At 34.6% G+C, this 21,238-nt stretch overlaps 1 protein-coding gene and 1 long non-coding RNA gene across 7 annotated transcripts in view; one reads left to right on the top strand and one right to left on the bottom strand.

Annotated features, from left to right (window-relative positions):
• SNTG2 (syntrophin gamma 2) overlaps window positions 1-21,238 on the top strand; it is a 223,374-nt gene that overhangs the window by 162,953 nt on the left and 39,183 nt on the right. For all 6 annotated transcript variants that reach the window (XM_064412049.1, XM_064412053.1, XM_064412052.1 and 3 more), the window contains 3 exons: window positions 7,581-7,697; window positions 16,030-16,101; window positions 19,755-19,964. In XM_064412049.1, the coding sequence (XP_064268119.1) occupies window positions 7,581-7,697; window positions 16,030-16,101; window positions 19,755-19,964 (399 nt within the window). The remainder of the gene's footprint in view (window positions 1-7,580; window positions 7,698-16,029; window positions 16,102-19,754; window positions 19,965-21,238) is intronic.
• On the bottom strand, window positions 2,908-5,068 carry LOC135296108 (uncharacterized). The gene is made up of 3 exons (XR_010358154.1): window positions 4,953-5,068; window positions 4,737-4,838; window positions 2,908-3,735 (listed from the first exon to the last, which is right to left on the bottom strand). It is a non-coding gene; the product is annotated as an uncharacterized LOC135296108 (long non-coding RNA).

Raw genomic sequence — 21,238 nt, 5'->3', positions numbered from 1 at the left:
TTGCTAGTCTTGACTTGCCTCAGCCTACCTTTAGGCACCTTTAGGTAGGTGCCTAAAGATAGGCTGTACAAATCTATCTTACTTTTTCCATTCCAAGTATGAAAAGGATAATTAGGACCTTAATTTCAGAAGATGAAAATTTAAGGTACAACTGACAGCAACAAACATTGGATTGTTCTCTGCCAAAAAGTGAGAAAAAGAAAGTTTGTGAAAGTTAATGATTTTGGTGAGATCAAGCAAACAAAACTAGAAAACATAAAAATATTAAAGGAGCAATTGTGAATAACTAAGATTTTAGATGTCCTGTGAAATTTTGCTTTAAAAGCAATCAAAATGGGAATTCTCAGGTATATTTATCACAGAAGTATCATATAGAACTTGGCAATGACAACTGAAAGCAGAAGAGGACTTCTGGCCTAGAATAATAGCACCTATTAGTGTCAGTTGCATAATATTTGTATAGACCTGAATAGCTCTTATTAAGGCAATTGATTTAAAATTTAGAGAAAAGATAACCTTAAGAGATTGAAGGTCGCTTGAAAAACTGCCTTGAAGTAAAATTGGTGATAGCTGCAAATTTATCTTTCCTTTTGAGCATGGACATTCCTGAAGAATTAAACAGGTCCTTAGAGTTTCATTACTGTGTTGCCTGCAGTGAGTTTTCTTCATTGCTTTTAGAGTCCAACTTAATCTTTCATAAAGGGAGAAGGCTGGATAGGTTTCATTCAGATTCTATTTTACACAGGCCATTAAAAAACTAGGATTCAGGGTTATCAAGAATGTAAAAAAAAATACTTTGCTAAACCTGGCTTTCTTCTTTGTCTTTTATATTGCCTTTAGCTGGTTTTATTGCAAACTGAATCTCCAGAATATAATGAATTCTGTACACATTTAAATAAAATAAAAGGGAAAGGACTAAGATATTGGTTCTTGGGTCTAAACCAGCTTCATTTATGGGTCTCTTTGCCAAAAGACATCAAACAAACATGGTGTGATTCTTAGCCTGTGCAGGGCCATAATTTAGACTTTGATGATCCTTGTGGATCCCTTCCAACTCAGAATATTCTATGATTCTATGACTTGGCCCTGTGTCTATGACCCAAAGTTAGAGGTATTAGGCAAGGTAGTAGAAGTTGTACTTATTATTGATGTTTATATTGCTAAACATATCAATATTGTTAAACATATATATTTATATTGACAGTACCAGGTCATGAAGTTAATTGGTCTGGCTACTTCCACACTTTTAAATTCCTTTTTCCCATCAAAGTAGGGTGTTTGTTTTTAAACTGCTTACTGGAAATTATTTCCACCAAAGCTAAAATCCCAGACTATCCATAGAAACTGTTTGGTGAGTTCTAGTTATACCAGGACAAGTCATGATAGTTACTCCAACTCAAGGACTACAAGACTTAAAGAAATATTCAGGGATTACACAAATTTGAAAGGTATTAAATAAGTAGCACTGCTGAAGCTCTGGTTCTAAGTGTTTATGTAACCTGTGTCAATGATGAAACACACAGCATCTAAGCATCATAACTTTTGATTTTGCTTGATGTAATTTATTATAATACTCTAGAGATTTGAAAGCACTTGATTCTTTGTTAGATTTGGGATTCAATTTTCAAAAAATACATACTGCTGGATTGATTTTTATTTTTTATGAAAGTAAATTAGCCAATTCTCTCTCTGTACAGATAAAAATACTTGCAATGTTTTTTTGTTTGTTTGCTGGATAGTTTTTTAATGTTTTTAAAACTTAAACTTTTACCATTATTATTTCAGGGAATTTGTGTCTGCAAGTGACATATCTAAACATTAGGAAAGGGCAAACATTATGGTTGATAATGGAATAAAGAAGGAGAGGTTGGACAATTAGATACTGCTCAATTTGACTTCAATCCCTGTAAAGAAATTTAAAATAAATAAACAAAATACCTGTGTGGAGCAGAAATATGACAAATGACTTCTCTGAAGGTTCTTTCAATAAGAAATCCTGACAACCAATCTAATTTTCTCTTGTGAACATGTAACATATCCTGTGGATGTGTGACAGGAGGTTGCTGCAACATATCTTGATTCCAGCAAGGTTTTTGACAACTTCTGACATTAAAATATTTTAAACAAGTATTATATGGATTTGATTGTACAGATTTTGTTGGATAATCCAATACCAGGTATAGATGGTTGACTTTCAAAACTGACATATTGACTAGAAGTGCTGAAGAGGTGACCTGGATCCAGTTCCCTTGAATATTGCCTTTATGGTGCATTAGCAAAAGTAAACCTACTCATTTTACAGACATTAAGCTTTAAAACACCATGTTAAACATATGAATGATCTTGCTATGTTGAAGAGTCTGAAAACTAGGATTGAGGCCAATTAGGACATGACATATATGCAAGAATAATTAAGTATGTAAAGACTGGGAAAAACTGAAGAGGTTTTTACTGCAAAATGCTTGATGGTTGTCAGGGGAATAAATTCTTTTAGAAAGGTTTGTTTCATCCACTATTGTTTTACTAGAACTCAGAGATGACCCTATTTGCAGTCAGACAGAGATAATATGAAAAACAACAGGTTCATTTTTAAGACTTACTATTATGGTTTGTTATTATGTTTACTATCACATCAGAATGTTGTAATGGGGTCTGAGGTTGACCAACGGAGACCCCAAACACTTGCATTCCTTTGGTTTACCTAATATTCCTTTTTTCCCCCTTTTTCCCCTTGCAAATAAGGAATTCACCTACACTTTACTGTTTCTCCATTGGCCCTTTTATTTTTTTCTGAATTTTACACGCTCATTTGGTTATTTAAGCCTTAATCTTTGATACCATCACCCATCTATAAATCAGACCCCTTTTCCTTTATCTTTTGGCATTCTTTACTCATTACTCGCCTTCCTTCAGTGTATTTCACCTTCTGGTTTACCCCCTTATTGATGTTTACCGCCTTGGTGGCATCAGCTTCCAGCCAGCTCCTCCCTTCTCATCGCAGGCGATGCCCAGCGGTTTCTCACACTGTTACCTTGTCAGTTTAGAATCAGGCCAGGCTGGCTGCTCACCTGCCTGCCAGAACAGCCATGTCTGCTTGGTAGCTTTTGAGAAATGCAGGTATTGTGGGCTGTACCTAAGCCAGCTACTGCAGAACATGCTAAGCATTCCTGTTTCTGTAAAGCCTTGGCATTGCCAAGGAAGCCTTGGAATACTGCCTCTGTATTAGGTTCTGTTTTGTCTGGCCAGGGTTTTATGAGCCCTTAAAAGGGAACCTAATACCCCAAGGATAGCTTAGCTATTACCTTTGGAGGCAAATAATGAGCAGGATGGCTTCTGCTGCAGTGTTAGAAACAGAAAGGTTTAATAAAAGGAAAAACAATAAACAGAAAATCCGATCCAGGTACAGAGGTCTGAGCCTGGTAGAAACACGTTCACAAAAGCCTCGTGGTTTCTTTGTTCTCTCTTTTTCTACCTGATGGCCCAGGCGGGACCTTTTGGCTTCCATCCAATTAGGTGACCCCAAGGTTTTAGTGAAGTCTCTGGGGTTCTATAAGGTGGCTTTTCACCTGATCGCTGGGAGAAACTTCTGGGCTTCCTTCCTTTTTTGGGGGACAAAGGCTAGTTTGCCCCTCTCTCATTGGGGGCATCCCCCTACACTCCTTCACCTCTGATTTTGTGCACTGTGTTTCTGAAGGTATTGACCTTCAGAGGTTTTCTGTGGCCTCTGTGGACAGGCTGAAAGAAATAAAGAAGTATGAAATAAATATTTTTGAGAGAAAATAGGAAGCCTCCACTATAGCAGAGGTCCTGAGAACATTAAGGAAGCATTTTTTAGAAACAAAATATGTATCGTGGCTACTGCAATTTGGAGAAGGTAGGGTACTAAGTTTTTCAGAAACTCTTTCCTACTGTGTGTTTGACAATTATAAGATCGTAATTCTAAATAAGAAACTTTTCAAATATGAAGGGTTTTCTCATTGTTCCTTGTAGCAGAACTGCTGCTGCAGGTGTGCCATGAACATGTTTGCCTGGCTTCATCCTGAAGCATGCTGAAGAAATCCTGCACCTACTTTTGAAAGACCAATTTTTCTTCCTTTCTCGTCTGGGTGGTTTTTTTTGTGTTTTTTTTTTTTTTTCCTCAAAACAGAGAAAAATGTTTTTAGGATTATAACATATAGCAAAAAAATTACTTTATCCTAATGGTTTGTCTGGAAAATTTAGGTTCTTGAAGACTACAATGTTACAATTTACACCTGTAGAAAGGGAGCAGGACTAAATTCCTTTAAGTATCAAGAGACCATATAGAGATAGAATTGAAGTCTTCTTTGGTTTTTGGCTTTATTTATGTGGGAGGACAGCTTTTCATTTCCTAATGAAATTGCCTTGACCCTTCAAGGTCTTTTTCTGGCAGCTCAGATCCTCAATTGAAAAAACTTAGTTTAACAGAAGAAGAGCCACTTAAAAACACTGAACTTTTTAACCTCTAGTCAGCTGATAGAAAGTGCTGTGAGGTAAATATGCTCTGTGAGATAAACAGCTAGTTTGAAATGCTTTCTTCTTTATTTTTCCACTTGTTATTATTGTAATATTGCTAAAATACTAAACAGACATAAGAAAAAAAATGTTGAGAAGGATGTGAATTTTCCATTTTTCTTTAGTTTGGTTAGTTCCTGCTACATAGATAATGCTACTGATCTGCTATAATATAAGAATGCATAAGCAGTAAGGCAACTTACTAGTGGCAGCTGGCTTCAAGAGTTTTGTGTTTGGATCCTAACTTGAACAAGAAGGCTGTAATGAGTAAAGGTGAGAGACATCAAGTCCAATTTACCAGCCTCCTGTTAAAACAAGCAAACAGAGTAGAAACTACTATTGCTACCCAAAAGGACTTGTGATCTGAATTTTGCCCCAGCAGACAGTGCCTGGGAAGATGTGTGAATTCAGGTACATACCTCTCTTCATACTCCATTCAGCATAGTGTGGTTCATTGCTATTTGTGGTGTTCAAACTGTGCCCAGCTTGGAGTTATAAATTTCATTCTTGAACTAAAGCAGAAAGAACACTTGTGTCATAATTTCTAAGCGCCTCTATGCCTTGCTCTCTAGAACATTTCATTTTGAATAGTAGCCATTCAGACAGAACTGAATGCAACTGATGTACAATGGAAAACAGTAATGTAATATATCAAAACTTACAGCATTACAATCTTATTTTTTTATTTTTATTTTACTTTTAGTTAATTTTTATGTATGTGTAAGGATTGCTTGTCCCCCCTCCTAGTTCTGCCCCAACAGCTGTTCTCTTCTAAATATACCATCTACCACTTGTTTTGGAAAAGACCCCCCCAAAATTGTTTAAGGTGCCTCAAGATATACTTCTCTTTGCTTTCTTAATTTGTTATAATTCCATTGTGCCTTACCGTATGATACTGGTTCTTTACTTGCAGATCAGTCTGGCATCTCCTGTAGATTCTTATCCCACTTTAATTACTTAAGTGTTTCTGTCTGTTCTGACGTGTCATACATAGGAAATCTACTTGATTTTCTATCTTCAATTCCCTCCTGAGTGTTTTACATCATTTGCTTTTCAAAAGTGTTTAACTAAAAGTACTATATGCAATGTACTGACTGCTTTATTAAATTTAACACATTAAATTTCCAGTCATTGCAGCATCTAGATGCTTTATTGCTGCAGGAAAACAATAAGTGCAAATAAGAACTTTCATTTATCTGCTATGATTGGATTACATTTTGTTAGTGACTTGTTTTATCTCCTTGTAATGAGTGCCATTGCTCATTTTCTTCTTACAGGAACTTTTGGAAAGTGTATTAAAGCATGTTAGAAACTTAATAATATATCAATGATGTATGGGTAATTTTCAAACAGTAGTGAAAGCAGTGCTAAGAAGGGACAGTTTGTAGTATAATGCCTTGTGAGCACTCCTGAAAACTTCAAATAGCAGGTTTCAATCAGAAAAACAGAATAATTTTTTATCCCAGACTAACATTCCAACCCACATACTAAGATCACATTAAAATCTCAGTAACCCAGTAAACCACAGACAGCTTGTAATTAATTACCAACATTGTTTGCTTTTGTTCCATACATATTTTGTTTAACTGAGTGATAATTCTTTCTCCATTTCTGAAATCTAAAAAGCTATTAAATAAACCAGTCAATACGAAAGATATGTGGAAAGAAAGTAAAAAACCCTAAAATTATATTGGATATAATTCTTTTTGTCTGTGTTATTTGTTATTAAGTCCCTAATAAACTGAATATATAATATCATTGTAGTAGAGTAACAACAATAATATTGTATTTTTTTAAAGTAATGTGATGTCTGAACATCCTGCTTCAACAATTTTGCTGACTACTATAGAAACAATGTTTTTGTGAGAGTTATTCAATTTGCAGAACAGCAAATCAAGAACTGGAAGGGCTATGTATTTTGCTTTTTCTTAGATCTCCTTAAAATGTTAGTGCTGGAGTTCAGAACAACAGTATGGAGAAGGATTATCTGGCTCAACATACTGATCTATTATTCATTTATTGACAAAAGACATAATTGATACATTAAATGCCAACATTAGAAAACAATTTGTGAGGTCTTCATAATACAGGTATGAAAATTCATCCATACTATTAGTGAGGGCTTTGACATTTCTTCCCCCTGTAACTCATTACTGTCTGTAAGTGTAGCCTTAGTTGAAAATGAGCAAGCGGCTCAGCAATACTTGTACACTCAGACTGGTGATTCACTCTAAATTTAAGTACCTGTTTCAAGAGCAATATATTTCTCTTAATGTATGCAAAATGGAGCCTGGAAGGTTTTTGCTTTGTTATTTTTCAGTAAAGGCATTCATGATAGTGTGCTACCACACTATGGCATTCTTATTTATGGCATTCCTTTATAAATTTGTATTTACCTCAAAAAGGAAGCATGCAATTTTACTTCTTCATTTCATTTCTTCATAGCATTAATTTATCTGGAAAATAAAGGCATGCATTGCAACGCTGCTAACGTTGGGTAACTGCTGGATTTGATATCTGATTCTTTGAAAATAGAAATATGATAAAGCATATATTGAAATGCATAAACTCTGAAAGACAACAAGTGTGACAAAGACTTTAACAGTTGCAAACATGAGCCTGGTGAAAGCTGTTTGATTTCAGATAAATCTAGATATTTGTTTACAGGAATTTCTTTAGAGGTATGTGTAATAGAAATATCAGTATGTCCAAGTTTTGACACTGCTATAGATAAGGTATTATGGCTTTTATAAACTGTGGGACTACTTTGGTACATGTAGATTTTCTGCTGGCTCAAATGAGAGTCTGCTTTGACCTGCATGGGTAGCTTTTAAAACAGGGATTATTTCAGATAAGATTCAGACTACCTGTACTACAAGTTTAAGTCTCTTCAAGGACTTCTGACACACTGGCATTATACTGTATGCTTCAAGAATATGGAAATGGTTGCAAAGCAAATGTGAAGTAGATGATGCATCCCATGCTACTAAAACCACTCATGATCCGATGAGAAAGAGAACTTTATTTTCAATTATTTTCTTTTACAGATCATACATATGGGATGGGTAAATGAGAGACTTGAAGGAACTGATTCATCTCAGCTCTACAAATTCAAGTTTCTGGCCCTGAAGGGTTCATCCTTCTACATTTTCAGCACTCCACCGGTAAAAAAAATTGATATTTTTTGTATGAGTTTCATTGTAAATGGAAACCTGTTTGTTACAGCTGGGTTTGTTTTCCTTTATCAAGTGAAGTTTTCAGCTGAGATTTTAATATAAGTTAAAGTCACAGATGCCACTGAATTTCAATAAATGTAGATATTTAGCCTCTTTCAAGGTCCTCTGAAAAGCTTGCTGCATGTTTTGTTTTTGAAGTTCTCAAAGTCAGGTTTTATTTTGGTTGTTTACGCCTAATATTTCTTCCCTTATTTATTTTAAGGTATTTTGTAGATGTTATGAATTGGTAGTTACTCTGCTTTCTGATGCATCATTAAATAAACCATCCATACTATTGGATGATAGTTGTGGACTTTTCACACAGGAAGGGATCAAAATGCTAAGTGTACAGTTTGGACAAGTCTTACTTTGATAATTTATATACCTCCTAACAAGAATTCTGTTTCGCAATAGGTACCTTATCTAATATTTTTTTTTAAATTAATTTAGAAGGGTGAAATGGAAATGAGCTGTAGAATTCTAAACTGTTTAAAAAAATTACTCATACTTACCACATGGTAATATTTAATCCTTTCTTTTTTTCTCCAGAAAACCTTTGCCTTAAACAAATCATAAAAGAATAAAAACTGGACTTAGCATGAAATTTAAATTATACAATGTGCTTACAGTTTTGCTCAGTCTCCCAATTTTGTCTGCTGGTCCAAAGAAAATCTGATTCTTTATATGTGTACTCTCTGCAGTACGGTTGGGAAATACATACTTTTCAGAAGTTATTTGTGAACTCAATGAAATGCAATAAGTAAAATTTCCCTTCTCTAAGTGGAAATTATTAATCCAATGATTAATTAATTTCAGTCATTTTAAAATGGCTAATAGCATTCTTTTTAAAATGAGACAACACATCTGGGAAAAGCAGGGGGATTCCTCCTCTAAAAATTGGTGTTTCATATGTTAAGCAAAGGAACTAAAATTTGATTAAATTTCTACAATTTAATTAAAATTTGAAAACCATCCAGAAATATCAAACAAATAAATAACACACCTCATGAATTATTTTCCTCTTTAAATTTTAATTATTGTCTTCAGGCCTGTTTCTAAGACACATTTTTGATATAATTAAAATTGTATATCTATATGATACTAATTTGGGATAAACTATTTCATTTACTATTTTCAGCACTCTACAAAGAACAGATGTAGGGATGACTGGTGGTAGAAATTACCTGACAGAATCTATTATCTTTTTACAATATTTTTGTAGGAGCCTTGGCTTTCAAAAAATGAACAAAGGGGAACTCTTTGATCAATGTGTTGTGCCACCTCAATACTGTGATGCACCAGTAAATGTGAAAGAGTCTAGAAATCATAAAACTTGTTGATTGGTTTTCTTGCTCTTTTAATATTCCCCAGATGTCTCTCATCAAATGAAAAAACCCCAGAAAGAAAAGACCAAATTAACAGTTTCCAGCAACCTCCTATCTGGAGACTTCAAATCTGGCTCTAAAGCCACAGTTGGAAGCTGGTTATCATTCTCCTGAGGACACCTCCAGCCCTGGCATTTGCTGATGCCCTTCCCTGTGGCTCACTCCATGATCCCAGTGCACCCTGAGGGCAGCAGGGCCTGTCGGGCTCCACAGCCCTGCCCTGCCCAGCCTGGTGCCACAAGGCAGGGCCCCCAGGGGCCATGGCCCAGCCCAGCCTGTCCCTGCTCCCAGGGGCACGGCTGGTGCCCCGAGCTGGGGCTGCCCCGCTCCCCAAGGCTGCCGTGCTGCTGGCTGGGCCTTGCTGGGAAGGAGGGCAGCACTTCAGAGCAGCCGTGGTTTCTCACCTGGAGCTAAGAGAGCTAACGCAGCCGTGTTTGGGCTGATGCTGAGCAGGGCTGGTGCAGCCTTTCCATCCTCACAGCTCACCCAGGGAACTGCCTGGGGCTGGGACAGGCTGCGGGGGACACGGCCGGGACAGCTGATTTGAATAGAGCAAAAGGGATTTCACATACTATGAAACATCATGCTCAGCAATAAAAAATGAGAATTTGGTCTTCAAAAGTAGCCATTGCTTGGAGAATGGCTGGGCATTGGTCTACTTGGGGTGAGCAGTGTGCAATTGCCTTTGCATGAATTGATTTCTTCCCCTTTCCACCACTTATTAAACTGTCCTCTTCTTGCCCCATGCATTTTCTTGGTTTTGCTCTTCCTATTGTCTCTCCCATCCCATAGCAGGGGGATGGGGAGTTAGTGAGGGGCTGTGTGGGTGTTTGGCTGTGTGACAAGGTCAGTCCACTGTGGGGATCCTGCCCTGACAGACCCCAGACAGCTCCCGTGGCACTGATTCTGTGCCACGTGTCCCAGCTCTGGAAATACAGATCCCCCCACAAAACTGTGCATAGAGCTCTTTCACTGCATTTAGAGATTTTAGATGATACTGCTCTTACCATTGCTCCTATTGAGGTTTGGGTTTTTTTACTATTTTAAGCAGAAAAAAAAAAAAAAAAGATTGTTCAATCACAAAAATACAAATGTTTCAACTTGCTTGATCTTTAGAAGATACAAGTTTAACACATTTTATTTCAGAAGAGTTGCTTTGCTATTTGTATTCTGAATCAACGTTGCATATCAGTGTGTCAGTATAGTGTGCACAGAGCAGATGACCTCTAAATTCTACACTTATCTTTAGCCATAATTTTACAACTGATTGTAAAAGGATGTAGTACAATTTCCACTCTTTTTCTATTTCATTGTGTGTAAAAGATAACGTGACTGTACATACAGCTGCTAATTTTCATAAGAATGGAAAACATAGTTATATATGAAAAAAAATAAAGAAAATTGTGGAAAAAAGTGGATATTATACTATGAAATAAATCACTATGACAAGTAATATTCTATTTATATGCTATTTCTACAATTCATGTAGTCTCGGATGGTGATTTCACAAATGTAGAGACTTCACCACAGAAGTAAATATCAAAAAAGGTGAAATTAACAGAGAAGTGTCTTTTTGCATCCCTGAAGGGACTTATCTGATTGTGTTTAAGAAATTTACAGATTTCCTTTACACACTGGTATATTGGAAGAGTGACCCATTTCTAAAAACTAAATGCCCCAATTGTGAAAACACCACTGTGAAAACACCGTGAAAACACTGAAAAACACCACTGAACCAATAGAAAATCAAACTTTTTTTGTATATCTTTGAGAAGTTCCAGAAAATAATTTAATGTTTTTATGTAATATGGGCTAGATGGAGGGAAAATTTCTGTTTGATTTTTTTTATGTTTCCCTTATAGTTCATTATGATTGTTACATTAAACTATTCCAGTATCCATAACCTTAGATCTGTTGTGTAACACTTAATTGCAAAACTGTCTTTTTCAATGTGACTAAATAAATAGCACTGAAATGATTTAACATGAAGGCAGCTAGACAATCACTGTGTGGGCTGTTTATAATTTTAAGAAAAGAATAAATAGAAGAGTATTGTGAAATAGTTCCACATTTGACAGTATAGAGAAGTTTGTACAATGTAATTAAGACAAGCAGTGTTTTTAATGCTGCCATGTAAGTTCTAAATACTAAAAATAATATTTTTTAAAAAAATATATTCTTGGGTTATTTTTTTTTTCCATTAAGGAGTGAACAGACCAGTGAAATTAATTACTCTTTACCTAGAAGTATTTCATCTTCTCCTTAGACCTTTTTAGTACTTCTAGGCAGGTTGGATGCTTCTGCTTAATTCTCAGATAATGCAGCATTTGCTGTATTCCAGTAATAAATACTTTAATTTTCTTCCTTTACATTTACTCAAATATTTTTAATATTTTGGGAGTCTCTGGAGACTTCTAGAATCAGATTCTATGTTCAGAGAAAGTCCAGGAGTATGTTATGTTAATTTGATTTCAGTGATTTTTGAAGTATATTCTCTTTTACATTCACCCCATATTTCTTTATTTAGTGGTGATCTCTGAGCAGGGATGAAAGTCTTTTATACTTATTGCCGGTTCTCGGCTTCTTTTCTCTACCCCTGTTGAGGCTGGGATTGAAGGCACTCAAGACAGTATTTTGTGTTCAGACTTATGTGTTTATTTTTTCTTATCTGTTTTACAGCCTCACAGGCAGGGAGTTCTGCAGTATTTCACTAACTAGGTGCAAAATGGCTATCTTTTGTTACAAGTTCTTTTAAGGCTAACCAATCCAATTAAAGAAATGACACCTAAATTATCTTCACTTTTAACCCAATAACCAATCACTCAAAGTCCACAATGCAGACTTTGCTGTCCAATTACAAAATACCACCCAAACCCATGCAGAAGAAGGAAGAAGGTAAAGAAGAAGGGCAAGCCTCTGCTCTAAAACCTCCATCTTTCTCCATATATATTACTATATTCTAAAACCTGAAGCTCTAAGTTCTCCACCCTGTGATATTGCACACTTCTAATCAAACTACACACCTGTAATCCCAGTGCTATCAATCCATTTTGGAAGTCTTCTCCTCGACCTCAGGTCAAATGCACTGCTCTCCTGGGAGTCAGAGTCTGTCAGCACAGAAAGTCTAAAATTCTCATCATCCAGAGCTCCAACACCTATTTTGTAATTGCAGAGTTCTCTTCTAGGGAGTAACTTTGTGAGCTAATTGTTTACTGCATGAGTGTGTCAAAATTAGTTTCACTTCATTGTTTTCTCTCTATTTTAAATCATCACTGTTTAGAGAAAAGCCAATGATTAACTCACATATTTAAAGGCAAGTATATTTGGAATATAAGTTTGAACTGATGATGAGATCACCTGATCTATGTAAAGCTAGATTTTATCAGTTTTTTTATTTTCAGAACTCCACTGTAATGCCTGTTTTTAAACCATGAGGAAATTGCAGAAATCATGCTAAAGTAAAAAGTACTTCTGCAACACTTGGGACTTTTGTAACTCTGTGTACCTATTTTAGTCTCTCATTGGAGACTTAGAATTGTAATTTCAGATTCCTATTTTTTCTAATCCTGTTTGATTTTATTATCTTTCTTATCAGCTCAGTGTTACCTGTGGGTTTACACATGTCTTAATTTTGCAATGTTCCTGTAAGGATTAACATGGCTAAATGTCTACAGAACCAAGTATTCACACACACTGCACTGGGTTAGCTAAGGGGGTGGTCTGCCAATAATATAAATAACAACATTCAGCTACTCTTGGTAATAAATTAATACAGTAGACAAACACAAATTAAAGTAGAGGCTTACTGAATGCTAACTGAAACTCTCACCTATTTTGACACTCTTTCTGAAACTGTCTGAACTAAATTTATGTGAATGCAAGCATGTCTCATTGAGTCATTTATTCTGAATAGAGCTGTTTGAAATGTTTTGTCAAATGCTTCATAAAAAATAATAACACTGTCATGCCAAGAAATTGCAATATATAGAATACCTGCAGGAACAATTCTAAGGGGAAATAATGAGAAAAACTACTTTATTGTCTAGGAAATATACTCGGGTGTCTCATTTATCTTAGGTACTTATTACCCAGTTATTACATGTGTGATGATGGATAACCTACAATAAACTGGAACACTCTTTAAATCAAATGAAGGATATTGCAATTTTCATGATCTTTCATGATTATTTCCAGCTTTTCCTCTTGACTAGGTGTATATGGTTATTTGTGGAGTTTTAAAAGTAAAGCAGTCTATAAGAGTAACATTTTAAACTTTAGACATGCATTGATAGATCTGATAAAACATTAAATAATGTCAGCTGTCTGTTTAGATTCTAGTATTCCTCTGTAATATATTTATTTTTCCTCCTTGTAATTCCTCTCAATATGTCATTTGTGTTCTGAGCACCTTGTATACAGTGGTATTCAGACTGTTTCACTCTCTAAGTGTGGTAACCTTTCTCTGACACACACAGGTAAAGAAATCCTTGGCTTATGTAGGTACCAGCAGTTGTCACTATAAGTGTCTGCCTCTGCTGAAAAAGTCATATGAGGTTGCACCATATGAGCATCAAAAGATGAAAGAGATGCGTGGAATAATGGGAAGAAGTCTGAAGTACTCAAAGAGAATTTAATGGCACAGCAGTGTCACCTTCATCTATCATTAATAGTGCAAAGATCCCCAACAGTTAAAATTAATGTTCAGGAATCAAAACAAATGATGTGAGCAAATGAAAGTCCATTCATATCTCAAGAGCTTTCAGGTCATAGCCCATGTCACGAAAGCCAGTTGCATAAACAGCAAATGAATCAGTGCTTATGCTTCCTTGTCTAGCCACTTACAGCAATACAGGGTTCTCCCGCTGTTAACTGAGATGGAAAAGATCCTTTCCTTTTGAGAAATTCAAGACCAAATAATGGACAAGCCTCCAATCTACTCTAAATCTGATTTTGCAAGAAGCATGAATATCTCTTTGGAGGAGTAATGGGGAAAAAAACTTATTATTTAATTATTTTCTTTTCAAAAAAGCCATCAAAGTACAAGATACTTCCCTGGACATAAGATTAAGCAAAGACCTGCAGTGCTTACTCTATTGTGAGACTGTTTAAATGTACATTTCTTTATGAATTAGCTTTTTAAGTCCTCTGTTTCAGTTGTTTAAAAACTTAGGTTATTTCTTATTTGTACAATAATTAAATTGCAAAACTCATATAAAATATTGAATGGACTAACAGTAAGATAAATAGAAATGAAAACCTAAAAAATAGAAAGGTATGTCTTTAAAAATTGATACCTCTTTATAAAGTGATAGGAGGAAAAGTTAGTACCTAAAATTTCTTTAAATTCCTTTTCGAAACCAGCTGACATTAGGTTTAGATTTGAAAAAGTTTAAGTAGTACTATGTGTTTTTATCATGTAATTTTAAAATTACCTGTATGTAATGTTTTGAGCTCTAATTTTTGAGACATTGCTCATAGTAAAACAAAGTGCATGACCTGCCATTTGATTGCTAAGATATAGAAACTATGAAATGGAAAATCATAGACTGTGAGTCCCTCTATATCCTGAAAAGATGTGGTACTGGAACTTCTAGAGTTCTTCAGTCCCATTTAAGTAGGTGATTCATAATATCTAAATTTAATCATCTAAAAAAACCTAATCTAAACCTAAAATAAATTGGGAAAAGGTTAGAAGGTTAGATTGTTAAGAATTAATTCAGATTGTTAAGATTAGAAAGAAATTAATACCAAGTTGACATTACTCCTCCAAAGTAACATTTCATAACTAACAGAAGTCCCATTAGAGGCCTGTAAGTGTTGCAGTGGTTTGGATTCTCATCAAGTTATTACAATTCTGTTTAACAGCTTAGAATTTGAAGAGACTTAAAAATTAAACTTTAAAATAAATTTGAAAAGAACCAAAACATGTTGATATCTCCATGCAAATCATGAGAAGAAATACTAAATTTTTAAAAGGCGAATTATGTGCTACTGTGAACACAGAAAAAAAAATCTGTGATTGAATTTCATAGTTTTTTCTAGTTAAGTTTCATCCGCATAACCAGATGTTTTACAAACAAGTTTTTTTTCTTTATGTTAATAGTTTTAATTTATTTTTCCTGCTTTCTTCCTTTTGGGTGGTGTGTGAAAATAGGACGAAGCTAGAATTTTAAATTATCCAAGTGTTACCAAAATACTTATTTCCATATATTGAATTTTTCCTTTGTGTGAGTTCTTTTTTTTTTTTTCTTGAACTATGTAGGCTGGGTACTGTTTTCAAAAGAAAACAGATTATCGCATCATATCATTAAGTAGAATTTTGGTAAAAAACTTCAAACATCATTCTTCCTATTCAGATTTTAACAGCCTGTCATGTCAATAGGATTAGGTATTGAAATCAAAAGAAAACAAAATATAGGTGTTTTCATATTATTGAGCACACATCTGATATTTTTCTTGATTATAAATATTGCAGTCACATAGTCCTTTTTCCAGTTTTAGACTTAATATTGGATTATTTCCTCCCTAGTGCATGTAAACTCAAAACTGAATTTAGGACTACATCTTGATCTATTGATTGTAAGGTTTTTTTCATATTGAGACATGAAGGTGAATGACTCTGTGTTTGAGACTGAGTTCTCTGTGTTACAAAGACATTTCCATCATACTAGGAAAAGAAAAAATGAAATTATTTAGCACATTTTAATTCCTGTTTCTGTAAAAATTTAATACTATTCGACAGTCTTTTCTAAATACTGGATATTAAATATAGTGATGTGCCAGTATTTAAAAGATCCAGTAGAAAAATAATGGGTGAAATGTTTTCAGGTTTTTTTCATCTGAACATTATTTTCAAATAAAAAATGTGCTGATAATTCTTTCTTTTTATATTATAGGTAAGCACACTAGACTGGGTACGAGCTGAAAAAATCTATAACCTCTGTGAGGTTCTATTTAAAATTCACAAGGTAGGTTTCCCAATGGTTCCAGTGATTTTATTTAATAAAGAAAGTTTACCTTTTCCTGTTGATGATAAGCTCAAATTAATCTTAACTAGGAATAAGTAGTTCATCTGTTGTTATAAAAAACTATTTGCAATTGCTGGTGCATTAGATATGCAAATATAAGAAAATATGGAAAATAGGTTAAGCTCCAAGTGAGCAAGTTACGTTTTTAGTATTAATGCTGTATGAAGTATCAGTGAGACACACTGCTAAGCATGATATTCGTTTTTTCTTAGTGGGTCATATTTTCAAGCAAACATGATGAAAAATGTTCTTGTTGTAATTCTTGATCCATGTAAAATATTTTTATTTTAGTAATAAAAATTATAAAATTATGTCTTTGTTGTATCATATTTATTGGTTGCTTTATCCAGTATTGTAATGTGTTTTTCTTTATAAAAGGCTCTGTTTGTTATAACGTGTTGGATTTGTGTCCCATAGAATTAATTTTCTTCCTCCAACTAGGCAAAGTCATGTTTTCTTTCTAGGTTGTCCCAGTCAAAGATTTGGGGCAAAATATTAGCACTCTGTGTAAATTATTGACTTATAGAATATATTGTCTAATAAATTGCATCAAATAGATTAATTTTATTCTCCAACAAAAACAAAATCTTTGCAGGTGAGATAAGGCTACTGTGAGAGCCTATTTGTCAAGGAAAGTTGTAGCCACAGCTCTCTCCATAGAGAGCAGCAGGCATGACTTTCCCAGGCATTTTCCTAGGGAAGGCTGTGAGAAGATCAGAGAAAAGATTGAGAAACAATTCTTATCTACACTTGCTCGCCTGTTGTTCTGCACATGTGGAAGTTGTTATGGAGATTCATTTACCAAAGGGTGATTTCTTAATTGGTCACTGGTGATGGTGTTTTGATTGATTTACCAATTAGATTAATGCTGTATCGGGCTGCATGTAAGGGTGATGAGTTTCTTAATAAATATAGTACAGTATAGTTTAATAGAATAAAGTGATTGATCAGCCTTCTGCAATCATGGAGTCAATGCTCATTATTACCCGGCTGGGGGCCTACAGCAACAGAGAGTAAAGAATATTTTCAGAAAAAAAACCCTCCATTTTTTTCCAGATAAAATACTATTTCAGTGCAAAATTAAAGCTTATCTTTAGTTCTCACCAGCTGCTGCTCTCTGCTGTTTCCTCTTTGACCACACTAATGTCATGGAAAAGGCAGGTTGTTACCTGTAACAGATCCTGCACTGAAGCAAAAGTGCTTAAGGTTTTTGATTTGGTATTGGTGGGAGTGGTTTGGTTTGATTTGGTTTGGTTTGGGGTGTGTAGGTTTTTTTCTGTTGTAGGGATTTTTTATTTGTTGGGGTTTTCTCTGATGTAGGTTATTCAGGAATAAGGAAGTGATTTGGCACTGCCATGCCAGGAAAACAGTAGTTCTGGAGTTCAGGACTAGAGCTCAGTTCCAGAGGCACAGGAAGACAACCATATTCTTGTAGTCATGGCATTATTTTTGTGTGACCATGTCTCCAGCTGGGAACATAAGGGGAAATTCAGGTCCTGCCCATCACTATCATAACAACAAAAATGTTCTGTTACAGATAATTTATTTAGTCTCCTTTTTTTTTTTTTTTTTTTTAATTATTATTTTACTTTTGGCTCATAAATAAGTCTTGGGTTTTGGTTTTGTTTTTTCTCCTATAACTGTTACTGCTAAAACTCAGTTCTTCCTGGAATATTATGGTAATTTCAAGGATATTCTGTCCTTCTGCAACTTCTGCAGTACTTTTTCATTAAGAAAAAGAAGTTTGGAAATAAACTATCCATGATTCAACTCTATAATGTTCTTGACATTTTCATAAATGAATGCTTAATTGCCAGTCTTCATGAATGCGTAAGCTAAAGTGCAAAAGCTCAAATTGAACTCCTTAACCTCTTTTCTCTTGATTCATTGATATAAATGACAATGAGGCAAACAGAAAAATCCAAAAAATTATGAGATTAAGGTTTCTGCATTAGATATGATAGTTATGTTGTAAAAGCTGCCATTTAGTGAGAGGATTCTTAAGGATTTTCAGAAGCTGGTTAGCATTAGTGCAAAACTCTGGCAGAGTATTTTATTGTATCTTCTCATGAAAGATGGATTTTTATGAGAAGTACTCTTGTTACACACCTAATTGTAAGCTTCTTATCTATGTTTATTATGATGCAAGAGTTAAACATGGAAAATAGCAATCCAATATGGAACTTAAATTTTAAAACAGAATTTTTGATATCTATTTAGATTTGGGTGTATGTATACATACATATAAATACAAAAATATGTGAATTTAAACTTATATATATAATATGCTCCTGCATATTTCTGTTCATTTGGTGGTAACAGCCAGATGACTTGAAATGTAATGTCTTGCATCACCTGTGTTTTTTCTTATAGCTTGCCTCATAATTCAAACTCTTACTGTAATCCTGTATATTTTTAAGTAATTTGTCATCAAAACATTTATTTTCTTTTATTGTCTGGTATTTTCACATGCAAAATTTAAAAAAATTGTTAATATAGTAGTCTGCAAGCTAGATATGCAGCATTGAGTCTTGAAACAGATGTAATACCTGTCACTCTATAGCTGCTGAACAGCAGAATATATGCAGGAATTTTGTTTAACTTCCTTTTCAACAGTGCAAAGGAGTGTTGTAAAATAACTGAGTTTCATCAAGTTTGTTCTCTCCTCAGGTAATTGCAGGGCCAATTTTGACAACACACTGCTTTGAGCCCTGTGTTCAAAGCTGCTCCCAAGATGCCCCATGAATCATTGCTAATTATTTTGGGGTTTCAGTCTTTTCTGCCCCATGATATCACAGAGAAATGGGGATAGGGAAGGGTTCTACCTGATAAACAAAAAAATAAAAATATGTGTAATTTGGATATTCAAGCTGTGAAAGTACTTAGATGCGTAAGTTGCAGCTTTTTAATTTAGTTTTCCTCTATGTTAATCAATGAAGTCTTGAAGCATTAGCGAAGTTTCTTATATTAATTTGTTTAAACTTACAAAACATTCTATTACAGGTATATTTTTTATTATGCAAGTTTAATGTACAGTTTCTCTTTATCTTGAAGGTGATAGTAGGATCTTGTTTCAGTCTCCTTGTATTTACAGAACAGCATTGACAACTACAAGAGGAAATGCTCATGTTGTCATTTCCAGAATTAGCCCTGGGGAGCTTGATAAATTACTGCATTCCTTGGGGTTTAGCATATTGGAACCCAAATAGAATGGAGTAATTATAGTCTCCTGTAGAGCTGGTACACAGCTTCTGGAGTGTCTTGAAACATTCAGGGATTTCCTTCTTTTTCCACTGTAAACAATATATTAGTTCAAACTCACTTCAAATTATATATGTATTGCTTAGGTAATTTTGACTGTGTTTTGGAACTGCAGTAGTAGCTTGGATTAAAAGACAGGGGACAAAGCAAATAAGAATCAAAGAGAGAAGCTGTCTTTGACATAATTATTTAACTCCTAGAACATTTTTTCAACACAGTTGTTGACATAATGGCATAGTATATCCAAGTACCCATCACTTACTACAGACAGTGTTGCTTCTATTGTTTGGTTTTGCCAGATGAAGAATCACATACTGAAACATATCTTTCAGCTCTGGCTTGCTGATGATTGCTGGCTACAAGCAAACTTGTATTTAGGTATTCACCAGGACTTCGATCTTGAAGACCAAAGGCCGTATTGTTTCAGTGTTATGGTTGGACATGGCAAGAGCCACTATTTCAATGTAGAGCTGGGCAGTGAATTGGCAGTGTGGGAGAAATCATTCCAAAGAGCAATTTTCTTGGAAGTTCAAAGAACAGGGGTAAGTACAATTTAAATAATTTAATCTGTAAAATAAGTATAACAAGATTTTGAATTATTTTTATGTTTAATAATACTCATGTCCTCCATGACTAAGCATATGAGTAACTTTAATAGGCTGAAGACTTCTGAAAGCTTCATCAACACATCAATATTCTTCTGCCAATGACTGTGTAATACCAGTCAATGAGCATGTTATGACAGACTGAAAATTGAAAGTTATCATTTGTAAGTTCACCTTGATTATTAAAAACTGGAAATTACTATGTATCACCAGTGGAAAACTCTTAGGAGTGTATTTAATCCAACTTGAACATTTTCTTCCAGAAAGCTAATTTTCTTCTCACATAAGGTAAATATGATATGTCTTACGTAATGCTTCTGTATTCAAAGAAGAAATATTTTGCTATTATATTGTTAATTGTGAATTGGGATTGTCCTTGTTAACATTGGAAGAGTTTGAAGACAGTATAAAAGGGAAAAGAAGTTTGTAATAATCTTGAATTCTCAAAATTAAACAGCAGATTATCACTTTCTGCTGGCGAGTAAATCTAGGTCCATACTCTCAAGTGAACTGGACAAATGTTATAGGTGTGTATGCATTGAGACTAGAGGCCTTTCCAATTAAAAATATATTTACTCAGTTTAACACAAATGCAGACTTGATTTGGTGTGCTCAGGTTTGCAGTGCCCTGTGGACCTCCTAAAGATACTTGAAACACTGAGAACACTGGATCACAGCATTGTATTAGCATCACTTGCAAGGAGCAGGAGTCCTATCCCAGGTGGTTAATCAGCTCATCTAAATTTCCAAATCTCTGGGATTATAAACAGGTTTCTGGGTTCTTACAAGGTACTTGATTAGAACCCTTCTGTTTGTCTCTTTAGACTGATGAAGGAACAAAACGGTTTTGTAACAGTTCCTAATCCTGAACTTCTGAGAAGGAATGCAGTTCTTCAGAAAAAAATTGATCCTTGTATCCATATAAAAACCAGATAATATATAATTAAAATTAAGTATAACAGGCATGCAGATTAGCTGGCTCTTTATCTGATTAAATATCTGAATGTTTATTGTTAAATCTCAAAACTTGCTTTTCCTTTACATCCTTAAAATTAAGGAATGATTCTTACTTGTGGAATAATCTTCTGTCATTTGAATCAGTCATCTAGACTCATTTCACACGAAAGACATTAAATTTTCTGCAGCTGTGGTTTAACCTATCTGAAACCTCCAGGAAAGTCTTTCAAATAAAATCCTGATTACAGTGCTCA

This window comes from Passer domesticus, chromosome 3, assembly GCF_036417665.1.
Source record: "Passer domesticus isolate bPasDom1 chromosome 3, bPasDom1.hap1, whole genome shotgun sequence".
Classification (NCBI taxonomy): domain Eukaryota; kingdom Metazoa; phylum Chordata; class Aves; order Passeriformes; family Passeridae; genus Passer; species Passer domesticus.
This window is presented reverse-complemented; position numbering and strand designations above follow the sequence as displayed.